The following is an 18797-nucleotide window of genomic DNA, read 5'->3' on the forward strand; positions in this document are numbered from 1 at the left end:
GGCCCACACCTATTCATCCCAACTAGCACTTGGGAGGCAGAGGCAGGTGGATGGATCTCTGAGTTCGAGGCCAGCTTGGTCTACAGAGTTGATTTCCAGAACAGCCAGGGCTACACAGAGAAACTCTGTCTCAAAAAAACAAACAAGAAAAAAAAAAAAAAGAAAGAAAGAAAGAATAATGAATGCTCCCTTAGTGACCTAACAGATGCTCGCAGACTGGTTTCTTATGATAACCACATTCTTGTAGGCAGAGACAACTTTTTACTGACAGAGTCATCTCACTGACCCTGAGGGTCAAATTTCAAGTCAGCCCTTTGAGTGTGGCCTTCTAGAAACTACCTCAGTGTCCTCAATGGTTCAGTAAAGCGTCAGCTGCAAAAAGCCCAAGTCTCCATCCAGCCATGCACCAGTGCCTCATGGGAAGTGGGAGTTGACACAATCCTGGTCCAGCCCATGGTGACACCTCCCCCAGTGCTGGTGTGTCACTCACCCAGCAGGACCTGCACCATTGCTGCTGCTGTCCAGGTCAAAGTCAGCCTCCTTCTGTATCGGCTCCTCCTCTGATTTCCTGCCATGGGGGGTGGGGGTGGTGCGGGACACAGGGTCAGAAACACAAGGGTTCCTGAGAAAGACCCGAACTTATTTTACCACAGAGACAAATGAGTTGCCCAATTCCACAGCCACGGCCTTAAAAATGGAGAAGATGGCTAGAGAGACACCGCCAGGGCACTGTAACAACCCTCGCCTTTCAGAACATTCCCTCGAGAGAAGGGAAAGAGCCCCCTTTCCAGGGAAGAGACACAGTAAGAGAGCAGAGAGAGGACAGGGAAGGAGGGGCCGAGCCGGGACCCCAGGGGACTGACCTGAAGGTGATTAGGTTGGTGTAGAGGAGCGGCGGGCAGAAGAAAGCGAGGACCAGGGCCCAGATGGGCGTTGTACTGTCCATCTCGCCCCACCACTTCTGGGTCAGCAGAGACTGTGGGATGTGGGAACGTCAGAGCTTGACTCTCCCCAGGGCACCCAAAGAGACCCTGATGCGGGCTGGGCCACACCACCAGGGCACAGAGAGCAAGCTCGCACGTGGGGGCTCAGCTGTTAGAGCGTGGGGTTCAGGAATCGGAAGCAACCTCCTCAGCTCCAGCCAGCAGAGCGCGACAGCCTACTTTCCCCTTAATGTGTGTGGGTGCTTTGCCCGCGTGCATGTCTGTGGGGCGTAAAATGATTTTGTAACTTCAAGTTACTGTGCATAAGAGATCTGCAAAGCAGAAAAGCTGCAAATTCAGGTCAGACTCTGTGGTAGTGGCCTTGTTCTTGCCCAGGGGGATTAACACCATGGCATACCCGGTGTCCATATAGGCAAGAAGGTGGCACCACACCCCATGGATTTGGAGTTACAAATGGTTGTGAGTTCCCATATAGGTGGCAGGAATCAAACCGGGGTCCTTAACCGGTGACCCATGTCTGCAGGCCCAGAACCCAAGCTTTACTGACGCTATAGGGCAGACGCTCTGCCAAGAACTTTGCGTGGACCAGATCACATAACCCCGGAGGGTTGAGTTCTAGTATTTTCTCCTTTTCACACACAAGATTGGCTAAAAACAAACAGAGACCAGCAGAGCTGGAATCTATGAGCCTCACCACTGCTGAAAGCAGGGGACTCTGGGTAAGTGGTTTGAAATGCCAGCTAAAATCATCTCAATGGGCAAGGCAGCAGGATCTGCTGCAGTTGGAACAAACCAGACTTCCTGTTAGGGTAAACAGGACTTCCTGTTGTGTGGACTGAACTTCACTGAGGGTGGGAATTTCTGAGCTCTGGTCAGATTCCAGTTGGTGATACCTGGCCGTTCTCAAAATGTGTCAGGATCAGAGAGGCTGTGGGGAGTGAACAGGGCACCCCTCAGGGGAGGATTTGTCTCTCTATAAAACACTAGAGAGCCTCCCCAGACATCATCTCACTGTGGAGAAGCAGAGCTCTACAAACAGCTTAAAGAAGTGGGAAGAGCTTCCTGTTGAGGAAGTGGTACTTCCTTTAGGAGGAGTGGGATGGCCTGTGGGAATAAGAGGGACTTCCTGTGTGAGAAACGGTACTTCCTGTTAGCAACAACACTGCCTGGGGGTGAAAAATTATAGATGGTGTGTTCTTGCTGTGGCGGCAGGTAGGGTCTTCTTGTGGAAAAACAGAGCAAAGGGACATTTTCTGAGGCAGTGATTCTCAACCTTCCTGATGCTGGGACCCTTTAATGCAGATCCCCATGTTGTGGTGACCCTAGCCATAAAATTATTTTCATTGCTACTTTACAACTGTAAATTTGCTATTGTTAAGATTGATTGATTGGTTGATTTTTTTCTTTTCTTTTTGTTTTTGTTTTTTGTTTGTTTGTTTGTTTTTGTTTTTATTTTTCGAGACACGGTTTCTCTGTGTAGCCTTGGCCATCCTGGACTCACTTTGTAGACCAGGCTGGCCTCGAACTCACAGCAATCCGCCTGCCTCTGCCTCCCGAGTGCTGGGATTAAAGGCGTGTGCAACCATGCCCGGCTGATTTTTTTTTTTAAACAAGGTTTCTCTATGCAGCCCTGGCTGTCCTGGAACTCACTCTGTATTTAGACTGGCCTCAAACTCAGAGGTTCCCCTGCCTCTGCCTCCCAAATACTGGGATTAAAGGCGCGCCCAGTTTACTGTTATGAATCTTAATGCAAATACATGATATCCGACCCCTGTGAAAGGATTGTTCAAGTCCCCAAAGATTGGGAACCATTGTTTTAGGGACAAGTGGACTCCAGGGGTGTGGTTAATGGTTGTCTGAGTCCTGCGCTCACCTGCACCCCATCCTGTGCAAAGAATGCGCGGGCATCGGCCTGCATGGCAAGTTGGAGGCAGGTAGCCTCTCCCCAGAGGGGACAGCGGTGCAGAAGCAGGCGGGCTGCTCTTTCCTCACTGTTGTGGTAACACTCTCCAAAAAGGTCTGGGGACAAGGGTATGGGTGAGGACCAAGGGAGTAGGGCGGTGCCTACGCACACCCACAACAGCCTGCCCCGCGCACCCACAACAGCCTGCCCCACTCACACCCACAACTGCCTGCCCCGCGCACCCACAACTGCCTGCCCCGCGCACCCACAACAGCCTGCCCCACTCATATCCACAACAGCCTGCCCCACTCACATCCACAACAGCCTGCCCCGCGCACCCACAACAGCCTGCCCCGCACACCCACAACAGCCTGCCCCACTCACCCACAACAGCCTGCCCCACTCACACCCACAACTGCCTGCCCCGCGCACCCACAACAGCCTGCCCCGCGCACCCACAACAGCCTGCCCCACTCACACCCACAACTGCCTGCCCCGCGCACCCACAGCAGCCTGCCCCGCGCACCCACAACAGCCTGCCCCACTCATACCCACAACTGCCTGCCCCGTGCACCCACAGCAGCCTGCCCCGCGCACCCACAACAGCCTGCCCCACTCACACCCACAACTGCCTGCCCCGCGCACCCACAGCAGCCTGCCCCGCGCACCCACAACAGCCTGCCCCACTCACACCCACAACAGCCTGCCCCGCGCACCCACAGCAGCCTGCCCCACGCACCCATAACAGCCTGCCCCACGCACACCCACAACAGCCTACCCGCACACCCATAACAACATACCCCACACACCCACAACAGCCTGCCCCACTCACACCCACCACAGCCTGCCCCGCGCATACACACAACAGCCTGCCCCACTCACCCACAACAGCCTGCCCCGCGCACCCCCAACAGCCTACCCCACGCACCCACACTCATGCTCTCAAACTTAGCAGCCAGGTCCTTCCGCCGGGAGGCCTCCTCGGCCTCCCACTCTTGGCGAGCCATCACTCGAAGTAGGAGACAGGCACCAAGAGCAGAGGCCACTGAGTTGGAGCCCTGGGAAGAGAGAGAAAGCGGACACGGACACGGTGAGGCCAGAGTTCAGGCTGGGAGATCAGATGTTAGTGGGGTCATTGAGGTCAAGGGTTCACCCAAACAAATTGCCATTAGACAGACAGGGTCACTATCATCACACTCAAAGACGTAGCATAGCCGAGTGGTGGCTGGGAGCACCAGGGACGGGTGGTGGTGGTGGTGGGGGGCTATTTTTCATTTTTCTTTTTGGTTCTTTGAGACAGGGTTTCTCTGTGTAGCCTTGACTGTCTTGGACTCGCTTTGTAAGCCAGGCTGGCCTCGAACTCACAGAGATCCACCTGCCTGTCTCCCGAGTGCTGGGATTAAAGGTGCACCACCACCTCCCAGCCGGGGGCTATTTTCATGGGTACTGAGTTCAGACTCGGAAGACAAGTTCTAGAAGGAGACAATGGTTATATTCGATGTCATTAAAGTTCTTTTAAAAATTCAGAGACAGTGCATGTGGCGGGGGGGCGTGTCATGTGCCGCATTCATGAGGTTGGGGCAGGAGAGTCACAGGGTCTTGGCCAACCTGAGTTACACAGGAAGACCATGCTTCCACAAAACAAACAAACAAACAAACAAACAAACTAGGGGTGGGGATGGCAGTACCCCTATGCTAGGCAGAGAGCTTGCCTAGCATGTACAGAGCCTTGGGCTTGATAGTGGCATATGTTCAAGGTCATCCTGGGCTAATATCAAGTTCAAGGCCAGCCTGGGCTACGTGTGACCCTGCCTCAGAACAACAAAAGAGAAAAAAAGAGTACAGGTTGGGTGAGGTCAGAGGTCAGAGCAGCCTCAGGGGGTCCCCAAGGTGAGACCTACAGGGTCCCCGAATGAGAGTTGGAGTTTACCTTCTCCCAGAAATAAATGGCCATCTGCGCTCGGTTCAACAACAGAGCCCAAATAAGCAGGTCACTCCAGGGGGCTTGTTCAAAGCTGGCATTTGTCGATGGCTGCGCAGTGGCCCAGTCCATAAGCAGAGAAGCCTGAAAGCAAAAGTAGGCCTAACAAGACGGAGCCCCACCCATGGCCTCCCCCTTCCCCTGTCTCAAACACAGCCCTTCCCCATTTTAGTACACCCTCTTTCCAAAGCCCTGTCCCTGTCCCAGATGCAGCCCCGCCATGCACCCTCAGCCTCCATGGTCCTTACGTTCTCTCTGCAGTCCTGGACCAGCTGGGAATCTCGGGTACTGCCAGCAGGGTACCTCGGTGCACATGTCTCTCCCAACAGTGTCCTCAGAACTTGCCCCACGTTAGGAGGCTGGAGCTCTGCAGCTCCGGGTGGGGGTTTGCCACTGCCACCATGGGATGCCTGGTCCAGAAGACTGCGGATGAGTGAGTTAGGGGACACTGCCCTGTAGAGCTGGGCCAGGCGCGGCGGTGTCAGGAAGTGTCCCAGGCTAAGGCCATGGGAGATGAGCAAGCGCACGAACTCAGGCCTGTCATTCAGCAGGGCGTCCATGAGAGAGGCCTCCAGGTGGAAGGACTGTGCGAGGGAAAGGGACGGGACGGCGATGAGGTGATGCAGGCATGACGGGTGAATTCAGAGAGAGAGAGAGAGAGAGGACAAGAGATGGAGGCATAGGGCCGCAGGGAAACATGATGGGAGGAGAGTGAAGGGGCTGACGAACGGGTGGACAGATTGACAGACGGGTGGATGGACACGTAGGTGAGCGTGGGGATGGGTTGGTGGGTGGGGATACGGAGTAGGCTGGTGGGCGAAAAGACGGTGGCAGGTGATGAGTAAATGAAGTTATTGCTGGGTGGATGGACAGAGAGATGGACGGTTGGGTAGATGGACAGACAGCTATGAGTGGATGATAGAGAGGTCAGTAGAACTGGACACGGTGGCCCACTCAGGGAGGGAGAGGCAGGTGGATCGCTGTGAGTTCGAGGCCAGCCTGGTTTACAAAGTGAGTCCAGGACAGCCAAGGCTACACAGAGAAACCCTGTCTTGAAAAACAAGGGGAAAATAAAGGATAGATGGGTAAAAAAGGAGAGAAGGAACAAGTCAGGGACAGAGGAACAACCAGAGATGAGGGGGCAATTAAGAGAAGGAAAGTGGGGCTGGAGAGATGGCTCAGAGGTTAAGAGCACTGGCTGCTCTTCCAGAGGTCCTGAGTTCAATTCCCAGCAACCACATTGTGGCTCACAACCATCTATAATGAGATCTGGTGCCCTCTACATGTAGGCAGAACAGTGTATACATAATAAATCTTAGAAAGAGGGGGGGGGGACCCTGCTGCTGCAGGGTCTGCAGGCCTCATGTCCTGACTCCTCACCCGCCATTGGATGTCCCCTCGGAAAAGTTCGCTTTGAGCAATGTCCACACGGTTCCAAGCCACAGCCAAACGCAATTCATCCAGGTAAGCTGAGGCCTCAGAGCTCCCGCAGGCTGGAAGGATGAGAGGGAGAGGTGGAGGCTCAGGGGATGGGTGTAGACATCAAGCTGGTGTCCACCTCAGTCTTTCTTCATCTATAAAACTGGAGTGACGCCGGGCGGTGGTGGCGCACGCCTTTAATCCCAGCACTTGGGAGGCAGAGGCAGGCGGATCGCTGTGAGTTCGAGGCCAGCCTGGTCTACAAAGTGAGTCTAGGACAGCCAAGGCTACACAGAGAGACCCTGTCTGGAAAAAAAAAAAAACAAACAAACTGGAGTGACAGTGACCCTCTTGACAGGAATGCTATCAATGGCAAAAAGTAGTCCTTTTTTTTTTTTTTTTTTTTTGTCATCTAAGATGGCTTTGTAGACTAGGCTGACCTTGAACTCACAGCGATCCACCTGCCTCTGCCTCTCAAGTGCTGGGATTAAATAAGTGTGTGCGCCACCACCCCTGGCTTGACAAGAAATAGTTCTAGGTAGTAGCCATCTTGAGCTTGTCCAGAATTCCCTAAGTGTGACGGCTGGGCCAACAGAGCTCCAAAGAGGGGTAGTGGACATGCCCAGGCCCACACAGCTTCCCATTTCATTTGAAAAGCAAAAATATACCTAGAGTGAGACGCATTACCATTCTGAACTTTTCCCAAAGCATCAAGAGAAAGAAAGCAAATGGGTTGATGAGATCTTGCTTATCCACGGACGGATGGGTGAGGGGATTGGCGGGCGGATGAGTGGGTGGATAGAAAGATGGTGGCAGGTAGGTCGGATGGATGAAGAGTTTGGTGGATCAGTCCCCTCCAAGCTTCCGTGGGTCTTACCTTGGCATCATTTATCCCAAGAGCCTCCTGTCCTTAACCTTCCTGTTCACTTGTCCCATACCCTTCTTCCCTGAGATCAACTTACTCCACAAGGCAAAGCCCCCAGGATCTAGCCCCATGTCAGCCCCTGAGCCACTGTGCTGTCATGCCTCCCATCCAGTCCCCGTGGCCATAGCACCCCTCAAGTGTCATATCCACACTCCATGTCACCGTGTCTCCTCCTTTGCCCATGAGCTCATCTCTCCTAACTCAGCTGCCCTGCCTGCTCCACGGGGTCCTCTCTAACATGGACCGGTCTTGGTACCCTCATCCCTGCTTCTCAGGGGAAAGTCCTGGCCTCTAACACCTCAGCTGGTAGGGCCTGCATCCCTTGATGCTCCTGACCCCAGCACTCTGCGCCATGTAGAAGCTACCAGACAGACCTCTTTTGTGTCCTCAGAAAGATTCTATGCTAGAGACCGCATCACACAGACGTAAGTCCTCAGCCACGCAAAGCCGCTAGCTTGGGGTGGGGGGAGGGACTCCTGCCAGTTACTTCCCTCGCTCTGAGCCTCAGGGGGCTTGCCGTGGTCATATCAGCCTCTTTGGGCAAACTTACAATCCACACCCACCGGCCCATGGCACAGAGTGGTGAGATTTTTTTTTTTTTTTAGATCAGGCTGGCCTCGAACTCACAGTGATCCACCTGCCTTTGCCTCCCGAGTGCTGAGATTAAAGGCGTGCGCTACCACTGCCCGGCACAGAGATTTAAGATGAATGGAAAGATGGATGAGCGGATGGAAGTGTTGATGTATGGTTAAAGAATTGGTGGGTGGGGCTGGAGAGATGGCTCAGAGGTTAAGAGCGCTACCTGCTCTTCCAAAGGTCCTGAGTTCAATTCCCAGCAACCACATGGTGGCTCGTAACCATCTATAATGAGATCTGATGCCCTCTTCTGGTGTGCATGCAGGCAGAGCATTGTATATGTAATAAATAAATAAATCTTAAAAAAAAAAAAAAAAAAGGACTTGGTGGGAGGTGAATAATTCAAGGTGGATGCATGGGTAGGCAGGTGTATGGTTTAATAGATATGTAAGTGGATGGATGAGTGTACAGACAAGTGGATGGACAGAGGGAGGGATGCACGGATGCATGGCTGGGTAGGGACTGGGTAGGTTGATGGATGGTAGGATAGGTGGGTGGGAAATGGGTGGGGGCTGGCTGAAAAGATGCGTGGGCCAAGGGGAACAGAAAGAAAGCTGAAGGACGAGTGGAATGGTGGCTAAAAGAAGATCAGAAGAGACCTGTGCACATACGGATGCGTGCTTCCAACAGGGGAGTGATGGCTGAAAAGAATAAAGCGTCTAGGGGAAACTGCCCTACAGCATCAAGCAGAAACCTAGGAAACGGGACGGTATATGAGGCACAAAGAGAGCGGTAGCCTTGCGGGGGAGGGGTGGGGATGGAAGGTGGAGAGAGGGCCAGCCAATCATCTGAGGCTGAAGCGTGTGGAAGGCCCGCCCATCCTACCGTTCACAAGAGCCCTCAGAACGATAGTCTCAAACTCGTCCGAACCATCTTCCGAGGAATAGACGGTCAGCAGCTCCTTCCGGGTCATGATCCTCTCTACCTGCAGACCGCAGAACTCTAGTCTCCCGCCCAGACCTGGGGTTCTCCTTGCCCTCCCACCCTGCTTCCACAATGCCGTCCGTCCGTACCTGGGCCTGCAGGACCTCAGGGTCTCCCTTAGGGAAATAACGCTTAATACGATCCCGGGCTTCGCCTCGCCTGAGCCCCCCACTCCCTGGGGCCAGAGTATCTTCCAGGGTCTCCACCAGGCAGTCTGCAGCACCGCCAGAGCCCGCCACCAAGAGGCAGGGAAGCTGAGCCTGGGTGGCGTCCTCTATCCGCTGCAGGAGCAAGGAGAGAGCAAATCAGGGTTCAGCCCTCCTGCCCCGTGTCCCTTAGCTCTCCTCCCTCCTCAGACAAAGGCATATACCTTCAACATCTTCTCGTCACCGTCGATGAGAAGAAGGAGCACAGGGATGTCGATTCCAGTCCCTGAGAGAAAGCGGGAAGGACGGGAAAAGGAAACTTGGTCACATTTGTACCCACCTTTGCTGGGGATGGAAAAGAACTACATTTCCCAGGAGTCCGTGGGGGCGGGGGGGGCAGACATTGACCTTATCCCAACCTGTGGTCAAGACTCATGGGAACTGTCATTCCTCTTTTAAAAATTTGTTATTTACATTTATTTATATAGTGTTGGGGGGTGGGTGCTCACAAATGTGTGGAGGTCAGAAGACAATTTGTGGGAGTCTGTTCTCTCCTTCAGCTTTGTGGGCCCTGCCCGGGGATGGAACACAGGTCATCAGGCCTTGGCAGCAAGTGCCTTTACTTGCTGAGCCACCTCGTCAGCCTGGGACACTGTCGGTCATTGTGAACTCTGGGATGGGGAAATGCGTGCGTGCCTGTGTGCGTGTGAGCGTTTGAGCATGTGTGAGGTCATGCATGTGAGTACAGCTGGCATGTGCCATATGTGGGTGTAGAGGTCAGAGGACAAGCTCAGGTGTGTTTTGAGGTGGAATCTCTTATTATGCACCACTGCATACACCAAGCTAAGCTGTATCTGTCCCTCTTCTCACCGTAGGAGAGGTAAGACTACAGACGTGAGGTGCTGCAGACAACTTGACATGGATTCTAAGGCCCTCATGCTCACACAGCAAAGTCCCGTGCGTCCCAGTCTGGCCTTAAACTCATCAGGGAGCAGAGGACGACCCTGAACCTCTGAACCTTTTACAGACCGCGCCAGAAAGTCCAGGGTGGCCACCTAACTTCAGAAGGGAGCAGAGCTGGGACCTGTACTCTCGGCTCCTGAGTCAGCCTCATGACTGGCTAAACACTCCAGTGAGGTGAGAGTACAAGTGGAAAAGGAAGGCAATAAACCAGACGGGCAATCTTAGCACCATAAAAATACTAACAAAGTCCAAACAGTAAAATCATATAAGGGAACAGCGTGTTGATTCTACTACACCCAGTAACATAAGGAAATAGACTGCCCAGGACTGGCCGGCCAACCCTTCACTTCACCCATCGTGGAGTTCCGGGCTGAAGAAATGACACTAGAGGAATTTGAATGTGTGTTTTTGTTGTTGCTAGTGTTGCTGGTTTGGGTGTTAGGGGACAGGGTCTCACTCTACAGCCCAGCCTGCCTGGATCTCACGGTCCTTCCTGTCCAGCCCCGCAGGATGCACTGCAGCCCGGTAAAACTATTCTCTCTCTCTCTCTCTCTCTCTCTCTCTCTCTCTCTCTCTCTCTCTCTCTCGTTTTGTTTTGTTTCAAGACAGGGTGTAGTCCTGGCTGTCCTGGACTTGCTTTGTAGACCAGGCTGGCCTCGAACTCACAGAAATCAGCCTGCCTCTGCCTCCCGAGTGCTGGGATTATGGGTTTGTGCCACCACGCCTGGCTCTGAGCCGTCTCTTTGTTGTTGTTTTGTTTTTGTTTTTGTTTAGTAATTTATCCATTTTTATTTTATGTGCATTATGTGTCTGTGGGTGTCAGTTGTGAGCTGCCATGTGGGTGCTGGAAATTGAACCTGGGTCCTCCGAAAGAACAGTCAGTGCTTCCAACCGCTGAGCCATCTCTCCAGCCCTTGTTTTGTTTTTTGAGACAAGGTTTCTCTGTGTAGCCTTGGCTATGCTGAACTCACTTTGTAGACTAGGCTGGCCTCAAACTCACAGTGATCAGCCTGCCTCTGCCTCCAAGTGCTGGGTTTAAAGATCTGTCCCAGCATGCCCAGCGTGGGCAAGACTCTAAGAGAGGAAAGCTGCCCAGTACTGACCACACCTGGCCAGTGGGGTCCTGTGTGCTGCCTTCTGAACACGAATCCCACTCACCTCCTACTCCAATCTTCTGCTGAGCTACGTAGGACTCAAACCGAAGGCGGAAGCGGTTCTCACCACCCAGGCGGCCATGTGTACCGTCATCCACCAAGAAGAAAGCAGAGTAGTTATAGTCCAGGGGGAACTCAACTCCGTCCTCGGGGTCACCTCGCCACCGGTACCTTGCAGGGAATGAGCCCTGGGGACAATGTCAAATAAGTCTTTGAGAAGGGACAAGATGGTCCACCATAGACCCAAGGACCAGTCCCTGGTTCCTCCTCTTCCCCAACCCTCCTCCCTCAGACCCGGGAGTTCTTCCCAGCCTCCTCCCTCAGACCAGCACTTCAGGCCAGGGCCTCATCTCTGAACCCCATTCCCACCTTGGGGTTGATCAGCATGTCTCTGTTCCGGACCACGCCCCAGGGGGCCACACCCATGGCTACCACCTTGCTGCCCCCAGTGCTGGCCGTCTGGTGGTCCCTCACAGCCACACCCACATGCCGGCCTATGCCTGTGTGCAGCCCCCCTGTGACAATCCAGGCCCCTGCGGAGGACAAAGGGAGGGACAGAGCGGGAAACACTGAGCCAAAACACGGAAGGGAGAGCAATGCCCTCCAACCAGGGTAACGGGCAGGGGGACGAGGCCCAGGAGACACAGTGCCCAACCCCTGTGGTCACCTGTGCTCTGGGCGGCTCTCACCAGCCCACGACGCAGAAAGTCCTGCAGCCAGGTCTGGAGGACGGGGCCCCCCGAACCCCCCAGCACTGACACCACCAAGTTTGGGGCACGAAAGCCCCAAGAGCGGGTGACGAGACTGTACACAGTGGCCGGATCCGTGCGGTCAGACAGTCGGAGGAACTGTGGACACAGGAGGAAAAGACACGTGGGGGACAGAGAGACAGAGACAGCAGGGAACAGACCCAGAGAGAAGCGGACGGAGGCCTAGAGAGAGAGGACAGACAGATCGACCGGGAAGCGGCAAGAACCTAGAGAGAGAGAGGGATAGACACTTAGACAGAGGTACCCAAAGACAGAGTGGGCTAGTGGGGAGATGCATTCAGTCTTATCCACGCCCCACCCAGCCTGGCAGCCCGGACATGCGGGCCTCACGTTGCTGTGTTTTCGGCCGGTGTACAGGAAGTCCAGGTCGCCATAGGCATCTGTGGGTTTCTCCGTGGTGTGTTCATCACTGTTCCACTCCGTAACCACGGCTGCCCCAAAGGCATCCTCCACAGCCACAGACGGGTGGGCATTCCGAGGTCGCCCACACTGGCACAAGTTGGTTCCTCTGGGGGGCATGAGAGTAGAGATGAAACCTGGGTGTCTCCACCGACTCCATCCTGTACAAGGGTCCATATCCTGCCCACATGGGCCCTGTGTCCCCCAGAACTGGCTTTGAGTGCCTGGAGAAGAGACTGAGGTAGGGACCCCTACAGCCAAGCACCATGCTAAATAAGCCAGGACAGGGAAACTGGCTTGCAGGGCCATTGGCAGGGCCTTTGCTGCCCGAAGCCCTAGAAGATGGCATACATCATGAGAAAGAAAATTTAAAGAATGATTCAAGCGGAAAAAAGCTGGGTGTGGTGGCACACGCCTTTAATCCTGGTCTGAGGCTTTGAGGCCAGCCCAGTCTGAAGAGGGAGTTCAGGATTCCAGAAAAACCCTGTCTCAAACAGCAAAAATTAAAAAAAAAAAAAGGTCTGGGTACCGGAGGCTGAGGCCAGTGTGCAATCTGAGGCAAGCATCTTCTCTTCATGGAGACTAAATTTCCTCCATTACAAAAATAGTAACAGCTCCTCAGAACTCAGAGGAGCCAGGAAAATCCTGAAGTGAGGATAGCACCCAGCCCCAGCTGGAGACGGCTGTGTGAACTCCAAACAGAACTGTAAATAACCGAGAAGTACAGAGTAGAAAAGTCCAGCCTTTTTCAGAGTTCCCTGACTGCGAGGAGGGTGCTCTGCCTGGGGCTGGCCTGTCCCCAGGCTTGCTACCAGTAAGGCAGGAAGGAGTGAGCAGCTGGACCCAGGCATGAGCCAGAAGGTAAAATCGCTTGCTTCTCTGTTCACTGTTTCCCACTGCAATCCCCTCCCTGCTCGCTGCTTTCTTATTCTGAGAACCAGACAACAGTTGATGGTTTCCACTTCTGGTCTCCATAGAGAGAATGTTTTCCTCTTGAAATAAGGACACAGTGGGCTGGAGAGAAGCCTCAATAGTGAAAAGTGCATTCAGAGGGCCCGAGTGGCTTCCCAGCACCCACAGGGTGGCTCACAACTATCTGTAACTCCAGTCCCAGGGAACCTAATACTCTCTCCCAACCTTCTCAGGCAACACACACACACACACACACACACACACACACACACACACACACACACACACACACCACACGCATGCAAAATGTCCATCAAAAAATAGCAAAAATTGCATGTTTAAAAAAATAATAAGTAAGCCGGGCATGGTGGCGCACGCCTTTAATCCCGGCACTCAGGAGGCAGAGGCAGGTGGATCGTTGAGTTCGAGGCCACCCTGGTCTACAAAGCGAGTACAGGACAGCCAAGGCTACACAGAGAGACCCTGTCTCAACAAAAAAAACCAAACCAAAACAATAAAATCATAAGTATACAATTGTTCCTTTGCTAATCAGGTGACTGTCACCTTAGTTTCCAAGAGTGATATGCAGGGACTTAGGGGGAACATAGCTAACTCTCCTTGGCCCTGACTCTAGAATAGCAGGGAGACTCACAGAAGCTAAGGAATGCAGGGGTGTGGGTAACAAAGGCTCTTAGTAGCCCAGGCTAGCCTCAAGCTTATTATAGCCAAAGCTAGTCACAGATTCTTTCTTTTTCTTTTTCTGCCTGACATTTCTGATCCTCCTGCCTCAGCCTTGAGAGTGGTGGAATTACGTGTGCACTGCCATTCCTGGCTTATTTTATTGCTGCACTCGAGCCCAGGGTTGAGCACATAGCAGGCAAGTATTCTTGTATCTGAGCCAAATTCCCCAGGCCCTCAGGGTTTTTTTTTCCCCTTAAATATTTTAATATTTAATGTGTGATACTTGCCTTCGTGTGCATCATGTACCACGTGCACACATGTCACCCTCAGAACTGGAGTTACAGATGGTTGTCAGGTGCTGGGAATTGAACTCAGGCCCTCTGCAAGAGCAGCCAGTGCTCCTAGCCCCTGAGCCATCACTGCGCCCTCCACCCCTTGGGATTTTGTTTTCAGAGTGCAAGCTGGTCTAAAACTAGCTTTGGCTGACCCTGAGCTCCTGCCCCGCCTCCTGAGTGCTAGGAGGACAAGCTCGCATGAGGTTCGTAAGGACCAGGTGATGTGATGGAGGCCCTGCTACCGCTTGTGCCCAGGATATGCACCAGGTCCACACCTACAGCCTGCTGTCTTCCCAGAGCTACAGTAAGGGACACAACCACCTCCTTCTCTAACGTCAGAGGACCCCAACCCTGCCTCACCCCACCCCCCTCAATCCTCTTATCCATCTGACCCTCATTCGTGGGCTCCCTGGGCACCCTCTGTTCCTTTAGTCAAAGGTTCTGCAGCACCGGGCCCCAGGGGCCTATTATCCACACAGGCTTTAATCCCAGCACTCGGGAGGCAGAGGCAGGAGGGTCTCTCTGAGTTTGAAGCCACAGCCAGGTCTGCAAAGTGAGTCCAGGACAGGCAGGGCTGCACAGAGAAAGCCTGTCTTGAAAAAACTAAACTAAAAAAAAACCGCACAGGAGAAAGAGCTTGCCTCGAGAACATGGGGTCCGGCGTTTGCCCCTCGGACCCACACACATGGCATGATGCAGCAGAGCTCTAGTCCCGGCGCTGGGGAGGAAGATACAGGCGTTTCCGTGGGGCTAGTTAGGCCACCCAGGCTAGAGCGAGGCATGACCCTGCCTTAAAGCCCAAGGCACACAGTGTGTGAGGAATGCTACCTGAGCCTGTCCTTGGGCCTCTATATGCACACGTGCACACGTCTGTAGCTGCACTCGGGAGCACACACAAAACTAAATCGAGCCGGGCTGCGGTGGCGCACGCCTTTAATCCCAGCACTTGGGAGGCAGAGGCAGGTGGAGCGTTGTGAGTTCAAGGCCAGCCTGGTCTACAAAGCAAGTCTAGGACAGCCAAGGCTACACAGAGAAACCTTGTCTCAAAAAACAAAAACAAAGACAACAACAACAACAACAAAAAACCTAAATCGAAAGAAAATTCAGTTTCTCGTCGCACAGTCCATATCTTGGGGTCCCATTACCGCTAGTAGCCCACCATCACCATACTCAGTCTGGTCAGTGAGCATCGCCTTCCCAGGAGAAAGCAAGTTCTGGTCACATAGTGCTGGCAATGGTTCCTGTGCCTGCCTATCTCCTGCCATGTTTGTTCTATGGGGGGCGGGGGTGGGGTGGGGGACAACGATGGGACAGGACAATGGCTCCATTCAAGTGTCATCTCACCATCAGAAGGTGCCTGGCCACTGTGGAATGCACTGATTCTGGAAATCCTGGCCTGGTCCTCCCTCTCTCCACAAAGCTGTAAGCCAACCCCCACGGTGGCTTTCTTTTCCCTTTGCTGCACTCTGAGAACCATGCTAGCCTCCTGGCTGCCCTTCATGACACTCTAGCCCCAGGGCCCCCCATCCCCCCCACTCCCTCCAGGCTGAGGGAGACAGTTAAGAAGCTTCTGGAGACAGGAAGTGGACAGTATCGGCTAGCGTTTGTCTGTCTTAAAGGCCTTCAGAGACGTGAGGGGCCTTTGTTGGGTGGGGGGGTTTTGCTTTTTTATTTTGTGAGCATTTGCCTGCATGTACGTCTGTGTACCACGTATGCCCAGTGCCTGTAGAGGACAGAAGAGGGCATCAGATCCCGTGGAATTGGAGTTACAGGTGGTTATCTGTGGGTGCTGAGCATTTATCCTCTGCAAAAGCAGCCCCTGTCCTTTTTTTTTTTTTTTTTTTTAACGGTTTTTCCATACAGGGTTTCTCTGTGCATCCTTGGCTCTCCTAGACTCACTTTTGTAGACCAGGCTGGCCTCAAACTCACAGTGATCCATCCACTTGCCTTTGCCTCCTGAGTGCTGGGATTAAAGGCGTTCGCCACCAAGCCTGGGTATAGCCAGTGTTCTTAACCACTGGGCCACCTCTCCGGCCCCTGGCTGCTTTTGGGTTTTTTTGGTTTGGTTTGGTTTTGGGTTTTCCAGACAGGGTTTCTCTGTGTAGCCTTGACTGTCCTGGACTCACTTTATAGATCAGGCTGGCCTTGAACTCACAGTGATCCGCTTGCCTCTATCTCCCGAATGCTGAGATTAAAGGTGTGCGCCACCACGCCCAGCTCCCTGGCTGCTTTTGGTTGCTGTAATTTTGGACGAGATAAGACCCGCTTCTGTAGCCCAGGCTGGTCTCAAAACTAAAGTGACTCCCCTGCCTCGGTCTTCTGAACGCTAGAACTGACGGCATGGGCATACCTGTGCCACCACACCTAGCAGCTCTGGGTTTGGGTTTTGGTCCTGGGAATGAAGCAACAACGCATGCTAAGTACGTGTGCTACCACTGAACTGCAGCCTAAACCCAGAGGTGTAAGGGGGGCGGGCAGGAAAGGGAGGGAGGTCTTTGCATTTTCCTCATCTGCTTCCATTGGTTATTCCCACCTGTCGCTGAGATCTCTCAGACCCCAGTGTGAGCCTCAACCCTCTGCTGAGTACCAGGGGGTCTGAACCCTCCCTAGGTCCCTCCCCTAGACCTCTCATGTACACAGAAGGGCAGCACCATCTTGGTGATACAGCCTTCCTACGCCCTAGTCTCCAGAAGGCATGCTAGGAGCCACCCTACCTAGGAGCCACCCTACCTTGGAGCCCTTGTCCCCAATTTCCTTTCAGCTTCCCAAACTCCTACCCACCCTAACTAACACAGCTCACTCACACAGAGCCTACCCACCTAACACAGCTCACACACACAGAGCCTACCCACCTAACACAGCTTACACACACAGAGCCTACCTACCTAACACAGCTCACTCACACAGAGCCTACCTACCTAACACAGCTCACACACACAGAGCCTACCTACCTAACACAGCTCACACACACAGAGCCTACCTACCTAACACAGCTCACACACACAGAGCCTACCTACCTAACACAGCTCACACACACAGAGCCTACCTACCTAACACAGCTCACACACACAGAGCCTACCCACCTAACACAGCTCACACACACAGAGCCTACCCACCTAACACAGCTCACACACACAGAGCCTACCCACCTAACACAGCTCACACACACAGAGCCTACCCACCTAACACAGCTCACACACACAGAGCCTACCTACCTAACACAGCTCACACACACAGAGCCTACCTACCTAACACAGCTCACACACACAGAGCCTACCTACCTAACACAGCTCACACACACAGAGCCTACCTACCTAACACAGCTCACACACACAGAGCCTACCCAGCCCCGGAAAACCACACTCAGAGTGCCCTGGAGGTCTGGTACCAGCCTTCTTGCTCTTAACGATATTCTTTGCACCCTGAACTCTGCTCTGCTTTCAGGCCACTCTGGGCTGTCACTATGAAGTACTTAGAACACGCAGTTCCAAGGCCCAAGCATGCACTGCCACATCTTCCCAGGGACACCTGCATCTCGTTTCTCTCACTCACTTCAGCCACCCTGTCTGTGGCCCTCTGCCACAGTAAAGCAGTATCTGTGTTTATTTACGCAGTATTTTCCTGTGCCACAGCAGTGGGACAAAAGCAGATAACACTGCCCTCCCCCTCCCTCTCCCCCCTGGCCAAAAGACCACCTTGAGAACTGATTTAAAGCTGAACCCAGCTAGGGAGACTAAGCACACAGCTTAGGTGTCCCCTGCCACCCACGGCACAGCACGAAGTGGTAATTGCCTCTTCTCACGGGAGCTGTAGACATTTCCGCGTGTTTATTAGGTGGTGGGCAGAGTTCCAGAAACGTCCCAAAGTGACCTTGTTTAGTTTGTACAGCAACCCCCAGAAGGGAGGAGCCGTTCTGTGCGCAGGTGGCAAGAGTGGCCCAAGAAGGGAATTACTATCCCAACTCTGCAGCGCTCTGTATGCCTGGCGGGGTTATGGGGCCTGCACTCCGCTGAGCCAGGAGGAGTACAAGAGCCAGGAGACACAGACCACCCGAAGTAGACAGAGACAAAGTGACACAAAGAGGCAGAGATACATAGACGAGACACAAAGACACAGGATGGATCCCTGAAGCGTTTACATCCCTCCTCACGCCCCGCTAGGGGGAAATGCAGAATCTGGGGTGTGCCCTCTGCAGGGTGGCCCAAAACAATGGCAGGGGCAAGGCTCGGTCTGAGGTAAGGGTTAGAATGTCCTTGTGGGCGGGGCCTGTGTTCTGGGCGGGGCCTTCTGTGGTGGGTGGGGTCTGTCTGTGCACCAGGGCCTTCTTGCCGTGGGCAGTGAAGGGTCTGTCTGTGGTGGACAGCCTTGTCCCTGTTGAGTGGGGCGAGTCCAGTCTAAGGGGGCGGAGCCTTCTGCAGTGGGCAGGGCCCACGAACCTACGCTGCCAGGTCAGCAGCCGCGAAGTGCTCACCCCGCATCATTGCAGAGGTCCACTATGAACGTCGTGCACACCTTCTTCCTGAAGATCTTAGGGATCCAGCTCTGAGAACCGGAACAAAAAGGCAGAGCGGGGACCCGGGTCAGACCCACAGGATTCGAGGAGAGCCCCGCGCGCCCCCCGGGACACCTTGGGAAGTCCAGTGTCCTCCCACAGGCTCAGCCAGGGCCCCAAGCCCCTCGGTCTGGGAACCCCTGGCCCAGCGCC

The 18797-nt window shown here is 53.8% G+C and overlaps 1 protein-coding gene across 1 annotated transcript in view; it reads right to left on the reverse strand.

Annotated features, from left to right (window-relative positions):
• The window catches only part of Trpm4 (transient receptor potential cation channel subfamily M member 4), a 30237-nt gene that overhangs the window by 11131 nt on the left and 309 nt on the right, over positions 1-18797 (reverse strand). Inside the window, exons 2-16 of the mRNA XM_051149679.1 lie at positions 18564-18634; positions 12096-12273; positions 11663-11843; positions 11365-11528; positions 11000-11183; positions 9103-9164; positions 8822-9013; positions 8634-8733; positions 6209-6321; positions 5077-5412; positions 4778-4912; positions 3776-3905; positions 2818-2963; positions 864-976; positions 491-568 (exon numbers count right to left, since the gene is read on the reverse strand). Of these exons, the coding sequence (XP_051005636.1) occupies positions 491-568; positions 864-976; positions 2818-2963; positions 3776-3905; positions 4778-4912; positions 5077-5412; positions 6209-6321; positions 8634-8733; positions 8822-9013; positions 9103-9164; positions 11000-11183; positions 11365-11528; positions 11663-11843; positions 12096-12273; positions 18564-18634 (2183 nt within the window). The remainder of the gene's footprint in view (positions 1-490; positions 569-863; positions 977-2817; positions 2964-3775; positions 3906-4777; positions 4913-5076; positions 5413-6208; positions 6322-8633; positions 8734-8821; positions 9014-9102; positions 9165-10999; positions 11184-11364; positions 11529-11662; positions 11844-12095; positions 12274-18563; positions 18635-18797) is intronic.

The sequence above is a fragment of the Acomys russatus genome, chromosome 7 (genome assembly GCF_903995435.1).
Source record: "Acomys russatus chromosome 7, mAcoRus1.1, whole genome shotgun sequence".
NCBI lineage: Eukaryota > Metazoa > Chordata > Mammalia > Rodentia > Muridae > Acomys > Acomys russatus.